At 35.1% G+C, this 10,110-nt stretch overlaps 1 protein-coding gene across 32 annotated transcripts in view; it reads left to right on the forward strand.

Moving 5' to 3' along the window:
- Positions 1 to 2,225, forward strand: part of LOC141406321 (solute carrier organic anion transporter family member 74D-like) — a 49,345-nt gene extending 47,120 nt beyond the window's left edge. For all 32 annotated transcript variants that reach the window (XM_073991579.1, XM_073991601.1, XM_073991605.1 and 29 more), the window contains 3 exons: positions 1,092 to 1,253; positions 1,317 to 1,642; positions 1,705 to 2,225. In XM_073991579.1, the coding sequence (XP_073847680.1) occupies positions 1,092 to 1,253; positions 1,317 to 1,642; positions 1,705 to 1,870 (654 nt within the window). In that variant the 3' untranslated portion in view covers positions 1,871 to 2,225. The remainder of the gene's footprint in view (positions 1 to 1,091; positions 1,254 to 1,316; positions 1,643 to 1,704) is intronic.
- The last annotated feature ends 7,885 nt before the right edge of the window (positions 2,226 to 10,110 follow it).

Raw genomic sequence — 10,110 nt, forward strand, 5'->3', positions numbered from 1 at the left:
ACGACCGCATAGGTCGGGAGGTACCGTTGAATCGGGGCTATATGAAGACATTGACCTATACCGGCAGATTTTAGGTGGAAAGTTTTATACCCAAAATGAAAACTAAATTCCAAATTTCAGTCATTTCGGAGGGTTATTGAAGTTAAAACCTTCAAAATACCGAAAATCGGGAGGTACTGTTCTATATGAAGACGTTGAGCTTTACCGCAAAATTGCAGGTGAAAAATTTCATACCCCCAACGAAGACTTAATACCAAATTTAAGCCATTTCAGTGGTTTATTGAAACTAAATCCTTCAAAATACCGAAAATCGAGAATTAACGTTCTATTGGGGGCTACATGAAGACGTTGAGCTATACCGACAAATTTCAGGTGGAAAGTTTTATACCCCCAACGAAGAGTAAGCACCAAATTTCAATCATTTCTGTGTGATATAGATGCTTAATCCTTCATAATAACGAAAATCGGTAGGTATCGTTCTATGGGGACCGACAAACTTCGGGTGGAAAGTTTTATATCCCCAATTAAGTTTAAGTACCCATTTTTATTCACTTCGGTGGAATAATGAGGCTAAAACAAAATACCGAAAATCGGAAGGTTATATGGGGACTATATCCAAACGTGGATCGATATAGACCATTTTCTATACCAAACATCCTAGGAGTAATAGAATCTATCTTATAAAGCTATTTCTACTTAGAATTTTATGCTCATTAAGAATATATACTTTATAGGGTCTCCAACGAATATTTCCAAGTGTTACAAAGGGGATGACAAATTTAATTATAACCTCCATATTATGGTGGAGGATATAACAAATCTTAAGAAAAATAACGAGTCTAAATACAGAATATGTTTACGTATGTTCTCCGGGGTTGACAATATATTCGAAATCGAAACCTATTTTCATAATTTTGGAGAGAGTTAGTCGTTGGGACAGAAAACTTTACAGACAAAAAGTGTGATTAGTTGTAGTGTTTACAAATGTCAACATACATCAAATAGGACACTTTACATACATTGATTTATTTTTCCAAATTCTTTTAAAAGCTATCCTTAGTTTTACTAAAATGTTTGAAATTCTTTTTCAGTTCTTCTATGATTGTTCCTGTATACCAAGTGTTAACACGACTTTGAACATAAATCCAGCATTTGAACGTCTAACATCAATTAATTTAACAGATGACATCGATTTTAAGTTCAGTTCGGTATCACCATCTCTGATGACATCTCTAACAAATAGCAATGAGGATGTGAGTTATTAATAACATGATCTTAAATTGATAAACATTAACGAAAAAATATTTTATTTGCAGTATTACCTTGGCGATGGTGGACAAGCTATATCCGGAGCATGTCCAGTGAATTGTTTTACACAATTTGTAACATTTTTGGCGGTGATGTGTGCTTTGAAATTTATTGGTGCCACTGGTAGAGCATCGAATTTCTTGGTCACAGTTAGATGTGTTCCAGAAAAAGATAAAACAGCGGCCATGGGTTTCGGTATGATGATGATGTCCATGCTGGCGTTTATACCAAGTCCAATATTCTTTGGTTGGGTCTTGGATCGTTTGTGTTTGGTATGGGGTAAAACGTGTACCAACAAGGGTAACTGTTGGCTATATGATCCAGAATCGTTAAGGTAGGAATGTGAAGTCTTATATATACTATTATATACTATTACCTAATTGTTTTGTTTTTTAGATACATTTTAAATATGACAGCAGCTGTCTTCATTGCTATTGGCGCCGTATTCGATTGTGGTGTCTGGTATTATGTCAAAGACCTCAAAATATTCGATGATGAAGTGAAAGATGTTGAAATGGAATTGGTCCAAAAGGAGGAAGAATCAATGAAAACCGAAATTTAATAGAGAGTTTAAATAAATATAGTTTTGTTTTTCATTTATATCTCATTTCTTTTACAAATAGAAGAATCTACAACTGTTATATTTTGCTGTGTATGTGTGTATGTGATAGTTAGTATTATTACTGCGTATTGTGAGTTGTGTGTGTGAATGCGATATAGTGAATGAATGTGTTATTGATTTTAATAATATATATTTTTGATATTCAGAAAGCGAAAAAGAAAACATTTCGAAAATAAATATTTTTGTTGGCTTTTAAATTAATTTCTATTGGTATTTGTTAAGTTTTATTATCTACGCTAATGTATAATGTTACAACATATTGTAATAAATAAAAACAATTTGTTTTCAAAATAAATGAAAATTGAATGATTTTTACAAATATTTGTTTTATAAGCCAAACTAATAAGAATAGATTTCCACTCCATTGACTGTATCGCCTTATATAACAAGGCCATGCAGGGTGCACCTTAACTAACTTTAAATGAAACCCGCTTACACCTGGGAAGTTTTTGTGGATTCTGAAATAGCAATGTTCATAGATGAGAAAAATCGAAAAACAAGAAGAAATCAGTGAAAGAATTTTTAAATAAATCGCGGCGAAAATTCAATTTATTTATTTATTTTAATTTTCAGGATTTTGCTTTGAAACGACAAGCCGAAAATGTTGCTGCAGTAAAAAAACCTATGCAATATCTTCTTTTATTCTCATTTCGATAGGGCTTGCCGTTTCCTAGAAAAATCTTGAAAACCTAACATATATCTAAACATGTGTCATTTGACCGCGATTAATTTAAAAATTCCCCCAGCGATTTTGTCTTGTTTTCGGATTTTTCTCATATATGAACATTGCTGTTTCAGAATCTGCGAAAAGTTCCCAGGTGTAATACCCTAGACAGACGACAACGCTAATTTACATTAAGATGGGCAGTTAATTTTAACCTGACAGACGACAGTTTCTGCATTTACGAAACAGCTGTTTGCTGATAAACGACTGTTTTGTTGTTGTTTGCAATGCGAATTGTGTCTCAGAGCATGAATATATGAATATGCTCTCTCTTCTACATGAATATGGGCTCTCTTTTACAGCATTGCCATATTGAAATACCTAAATTCAGTTTAAATTCCTTTTGATTTTGTGCATTAAGAATGTGGATAATGCACGAATTAATTTGAATTAAGGCAGTTAATGCAAATTAACGCTGTCGTCTGTCTAAGGTATAAGCGGTTTTCATTTATAGCCTAGACAGGCGGCAGCGTTAATTTGCAATAACTGCCTTAATTCAAATTAATTCGTGCCTTATCCACATTCCCTCACATTGTAGTTTCGAAATCCGTAAAAAACTTCCCAGGTGCAAATACCTTTAATTAATAATTAGTTAAGGCGCACCGTGTACATATTTATACCCTATACCACAATGTGGAAAAGGGTATTTTAAGTTTGTTTTGGTAAAAATTCATGTAACACCGCGAAATATTCGTCGGAGACCCCCAATGCGGTATACCAATCTTCATATCTCGACGAGATAAAGTGATTTTGAGATGTGTGTCCGTCCGTCCGTCCGCCTGTCCATTATAAATTGTAAACACGCTCCAGGCCCAATTATGGACCGATCGTCACGAAATTTTGTATGGAGGTCGGGTTCAGATCAGAATAGATCCCTATTCTTATTGGTGATAATCGTGAAATACTTAGCGGGTGAAATGGACCAAAAACATAATATTTATCCAATTTTCTAGCGGCTCTGTAGGTCTCAATAATAGTCCGATCAACGCGTAATTTTAAATAAGGTAAGAGTATATCGCAAAGGAGAAGCTTGCAATTTGACATGGCGATCGGATAATATTTAGAGGGTTAAATGGACCAAAACTTTTGTGTGAAAATTTTTAATATACAGCTTATATCTTAATTCCTGGAAGTGACATTCCGGACAAGTGAGATATACTTCAAAGTGAAACGCTTGACCTTTCAATTGATGCAAATTATGTTGGTGTGCATGATCAGATAACAGAGTTACAGCCTAATATATTCCGTTATTTGTTTGTAGTGTAATAATAAACTCGCTAGAAGTCGCAATTATACATCAATAGTCACGAAATTTTGCACCGGGTAAGAGTATAGGTCGAAAAAGATGCCTAGAATTTTGAATGATGATCTGATATCTTTAGCGGGTTTAATGGACCATTACTTTTGTATGAAAAATATAAACATTTTATTTTTGGTCGATATTTTAATTCCTTGAGGACATATATATTTCTCAAAGTAGCCTACATAGTGTTTGGTAGATAACGGGCCTACTGTCTAATATATAATGGGTTCTGTGTAGAGAACCACATTTTTATCCCATGCTACATATTGTCTCTCCAAAAGTTTATGTAACACCACGAAATATTCGTCCTAGACCCCTTATTTGGTATGCCAAAATTCATATCTCGACGAGATAAAGCGATTTAGCGATGTGTGTCCGTCCATTAAAAATTGTGAACAAGCTTAAGGCCGCAATTATGGACCGATTGTAACGAATTTTTTAAGGAGGTTGGGTTCGGGCCATAATATAAATTATTAGTTTTTGCTGATGATCGTGAAATTTTCAGGGAATGAAATGGACCAAAAACAAAATTTTAACCAATTTTGTAGCGGCTCTGTAGGTCAAAATAATAACCCGCAAAATTTTAAGCAAAGTTTGAATTTATGATGAAGAAGAAGCGTACAAACCAACGTGAAGATCAGATAATACTTAGCGGGTTAAATGAACTGAAACTTTCGTGTGAAATTGGTAAACATTTCAATAACGTAGCGGTTAAACAACGGAAGTAGTAGTACTACATAAGTGGGTTTCATTACATTTTAGTTTGTGTGAACTAAATTTTCCTTTCCTGCTACAAAAATGTCTTTGTCATGCTAGATACCTTTTTGGTTTTTGATAATAAAATTTTCACAATCATTGAAAAGAGTTCCGTGGAGAGCGATTGTCCAGGGATAGTGGTATAGGGTATCCCATGGTCGGCTCCGTCCGACTATAGACTTTTCTTACTTGTTTTGGTATTTGTTTGGTATAGACCCACATTACACAGTGGTCCCACTTGTATGGGAAAAGTATGCCAAAAATAGTTCTAATCGAGCTACCGCCTCCAAATTTTAAACGTAGGTTTATAACAAGCCAAAAAGATAGAAAACCATTTTTAGTGGATGTAGGTCCACTTTGGGTATAGCTCCCATAGAAAGGTACCTCCCGATTTGTTGTATTTTGACGATTTTGGCCAAATTAACCAACCGATTTGGATGTTATTTTGCATTTTGAGTTCTGAGTGAATAAACTACCTCCTTGCCAAAAATGTTCAGTATAGGTATAAGTTTAGGTATAGCTCCCATATGAACGTACCTCCCGATTTTCGGAATTTCGGCGATTTTCGGGCGTGGTGTAAGAGGAATAATTTAGCGGGTGGCAGATGGGGGCAGCTGGACTTTTTTTAATCGTAAACTAGAGTCTTTCCCCTGCATTCTAAAAAATTCAAGACTCACAAATGCTCACAACATTAGTAAAACTCAAAATAAATTAATAGTAATTATATTAAAAATAGCAGAAAAAGTCATTTAATAAGAATTTATTTTTAATTGAGTTAGAAAACGAATTATGAATTTGTTTTTTCGTAAAAACGTTGCCAATGCCATCACCTATAAGTTTAATGTTGAAAATGCACATTTACCCCTCCAATTTTTTATAATTTTTCTCATAACCTACGAATGCTTTGCGGATGTATTTTTCGGCCTCACATACAAATCACAACTTCTTCGACTTAACTTGGCGTATAACTGCTGTAAATTTACAAAAATAAGGCTGGATGTTAAAAATTTGATATGTCTAGAGAATATTTATTTCAATCGCAATAAAATTTGTTGCCATCAATTTTTCGATTTTTGTCCACGGGCGGAACCACTGTGCATTACTGTACATACACGCAGAAAAATATATGTTAGAAAAATGTTTGGATCCAAACAAATTTATGTTTGGGACTGGTTGCAACAAATATATGTTTGGGTCCAAACATAATATGTTGCGGTGCAGCGGCGGTGATTAAATTGACATTTTGGCTGTAAACATTCGTGTGCACGTTAATCCGTTGCCTTCTCAACAACGACTAAAAAACTGAGAGTAAGTGTTCGTATGTGTTGTAGTTAACTCTTTCGTCAAGAAGCGTTCATGCCTGCTATGGTGTAATAGACGACGCAGAGACGAGGAAGGGAAGGTAAAAAGTTCATTTGTTAGTGCTTTGGTAGTGTGTATGCGGCCAAACACGTGTGTTACGTGCTTGCTACGTTGTTAACCAACGTAGCAAGCAAAGAGGAAAAGAAGTGAAATGCTGTTATTTTTCTTCAGTTTTCTAAATGCAATCGTTGAGTAAAACGGTAAAGTTAGTGAATAAATCAGTGTTTGTGTTTTCTTAAAGAAATGGCACTTTTTAGTAAATTAAATGCCAAATACATTTTATAATTGAATCAAAAAAGTGTTTGGAAATATTTTATTGGACAAAGAAGAAACCGCATTTAATATTGGTAATAACATCCCAGTAAAATCTTCGATGAAAAATCATGAGTTGGATCATGGGTGCAAGTGATCTGGCATGTCATCTTTTTGTCATTTTCACTCATGAATTTTATATGACATGTCATTTTCACCAATGCTTTGGCATGTAATTTTAACCAATGCGTTGAAACGTCATTTTCACGCATTCTTTGACATGTCATTTTAACCAATGCTTTGACATGTCATTGTCACCAACCCCTTGGCATGACATTTTCATGTCTTGTTTGGAAAATGGAAATGCTCTATTGAAATATGGACAAACAAAACTCTTTATTAATTCAAACTAATTCACGAAACAACTACAATTAATTGATCAACAAACAGTTTACATCCAAAATTGCAATGTAATCACCACCGCTGCAACGCAAAAGATTACTTCCTCCGTTCTCCGCAACTGATATTTTTTCATCTTACAAAAGGTTTTTTCTATTATCTTCCCATCATCAGTTCAGATTTCGACATGGACTCCAAATGCACTCCTTTAAGTATTTTTATTTCGAAAATTACTTTTATTTTATAATTTTGTTATTTTATAACAACATTTTAGAAATTTATACTCTTTTGATCTACAACCCGGCTTGCTTTAGGTATCTCTAAGAACAAAATGTAACGAACGGGGAGGAGAGCCTTTTTCTGGAAAATACCATTTATGCTTAATTAATTTATTTTTAATTGTTTCTTTCCAAAAGTCGTTTCTGCTTTATTTTCAGATTCTTGTTCCTTTTCGTTTCGGACTTTTTTTTTCAAATTCCAAGAAGCGAGATTTGATTGATTTCGTTCTATGTCAGATTTAGAACAGACAAGGGAACTTTTAAAGTAGCAATGTGTGCAGTCCGATTCTATTTTTAGCTCGATGATTGGGACTTAATTTTTATTGCAGACATTTCGAGCTTCATACAATACCAATTGTTTAGAAGTTTTAGTTGTCAGATATGCAGGAAATGTAAGACAACATCACGACGACAGTTCTAACAACTTTGAAAATAAACAGGTGTGTAAATAAAAACACAAACATCATCTCTATTGGATCGATGGAATGGGTACAAATGCTGAAATGATGAAAATATCGGATCTTTCACGACTTCCTTTGCATTGGTTCACATCCTAATGAAAAAATCGGATCTTTCACGACTTCCTTTGAACCAATGCAAAAGATGACATGAAATTCGCAAGGAGGAAAGACAAAAGAACTTGTGGTATATAAGTTCTGTGGCCGTTCTCTAGGGTTGTGCGTTGTACCTAGACTATAACAAATCAAACAAATTGTGAACTAAGGTCAATAAGGCAACCACAGCATCAGAACCAACGACCAGAAAATCATATTGGGAGGACCGTGAAGTCTTTTTTAATACCAGAATCCGCTTGGTTCGACACCAAGCATATTCACAGGTGATACTAACTCCAAAGAATAAATCAGTAGACACTAGCTACTATTGATTTACTTCTATTCTTGAGTGGTAAAGTGTAGAAATTTGTTCAACTTCTAAAATTTTTAAATAATTTTTAATAATGGTGCTATTTTTTCGCCAAATTTTTGGAGTTTTTGTGAAAATTGGTTTAAATTTGAAAAAAGTTCCGAATTAAACCATTATTTTTGTTATTTTTAAATTCATTAGAGTCGTTTAGTTATAAATAAGCATAAAACGGCCAGCAAAATTTGCACATATTAATAAGAACGTCGATTTCCCGTTAATAATTTCAATTTTGAGGAGTATGTGTTTTATTTTACAACTAACGAGACGCTTTTATTTGTTTTTATACCCTCAGCATTTATGCTAACGAGGGTATATACACTTTCATACGGGCAAAATGTGCCTCAACGAAATAATGGTTTTAGACCCTAAGTATGTTTGGACGAAATGTGTTTCAGACAATTTGGAGTTGATTTAGCAATGTCCGTCCGTCTGTCTGTCTGGCTGGCTGGAGCGCACGATAACTCTCGAACGGATCAACCGATTCGGTCCAAAATTTGGCTTTCGAAATATTTTGTCCAAACTTAGTTTAAGTTCGAAGATGGGTTATACCGGTCCACTCCTTCGGGTACCTCCTCCACAAAAGTTCGGAAAATTTGTGCTCACGATAACTCTTAAAGGAAGTAACCGATTTGGTCCATACTTTGCCCATCGTAAACTGTGTACCAGACTTAAATAAGGTTTCAATATGGACTCAATCGGTCCACTCCTTCGGGTACCTCCCACACAAAATTTCGGAAAAGTTCAGTTTAGGACCAGGTCTCGAATCGCTTTGATTTTTGTTATAGCAACTTGTATTCACTGCCCCCATACGACGATACAAGTTTCATCAGGGGCAGGTCGATACTTCCTGAAAAAATAGCCTGAAAGTTGCAAAAACCCCCTATGACACCGTGTGCGGTGGTTGGAGCGCAACATAACTCTAGAACGGATCTGCCGATTAGGTCAAAAATTTGGCCTTGGTAATATTTTGTCCAAACATAGTTTAAGTTCGAAGATAAGCCATATCGGTTCACTCCATCAGGTACCTCCCCCACAAAAGTTCAAAAATGATCGGAAAATTTGCTCGTACGGTAACTCTTGAAGGGATTGGGCGAATTGGTCCATACTTTACATTTCATTATTTCACCACTCCTTCCGGTAACTCCCACACAAAATTGCGGATAAGTTCACTTTAAGACCTGCTATCGAATCACTTTGATTTTTTTGAAGCAACTTGTATTCGCTGCCTCAATTACGATGGTAAAAGTTTTTTCAGGGGCAAGTCCATACTTCTTGAGCAAACATCCCGAAAGATGGAAAACACCTATGGCACCATATGTAGTGGCTGGAGATCCACTTCCATAATGGTCAATGTAGATCCATTCCTTTTAGTATCTCCTCCGCAAAACTTTTGATCTTTAATCCTAATCAATATTTTTGTCGGTTCATACGCCCAACGTTTTCAAACCCCCTAAATACATACGTTTTTTGGGAAAAAATTGTTTCGGCAAAGACGACTGATAACGTTTTACTTGTTTTTATTTGCAATTTTTATGTATCTACGAGCCTCTTGTTGCTTTTGTGTTTGGTATTTCTATAAATTTCGATAAAAAAACCACCATCATTTATAAATGTGTGTACGAGTATGTCGGAGTAAGACAATGGGTCTCCCGTGAACGTACATTTACTCTCGGTCACCACCAGTTAGTGTTTTTGTGGATTTTGGGTTTGTATTTATATTTCATCTGTACCCAAACATATATTTGTGTGCAGAACCAAAACGTATGTTCCCAGCAAAAAGTTTGCCTCCAAAGAGGCAGTTAAATGATATGTACAAGTGATCTGGAAGTGCATCAAATTATGCATTTTCACTCATGATTTTTACAAGTGCGTGACTACTGAAAGAGGCACTCCATTGCACTGCATTTTAACAGACCCTTAGGCACTGCATTTTAACTGACCCTCTGGCACTGCATTTTAACTGACCCTTTGGCATTGCATTTTAACTAACCCTTTGGGGTAGAATAGGAGGCAGTCCAAAGCACGTGTTTTGATGCAGGCATTCTGCGGAATGTGTGCATTACAAAATATCCCAGAACAAATAAAATGCATTTATTATTTGTGTAAAACAAAAATATTAAGAACTTTATTACATTAACACAAATTATGAAAATTCTCCATTGAACTCAATCGCAAACATTCG

The sequence above is a fragment of the Musca autumnalis genome, unplaced genomic scaffold (genome assembly GCF_047663935.1).
Source record: "Musca autumnalis isolate F117 unplaced genomic scaffold, ASM4766393v1 scaffold_5, whole genome shotgun sequence".
Classification (NCBI taxonomy): Eukaryota; Metazoa; Arthropoda; class Insecta; order Diptera; family Muscidae; genus Musca; species Musca autumnalis.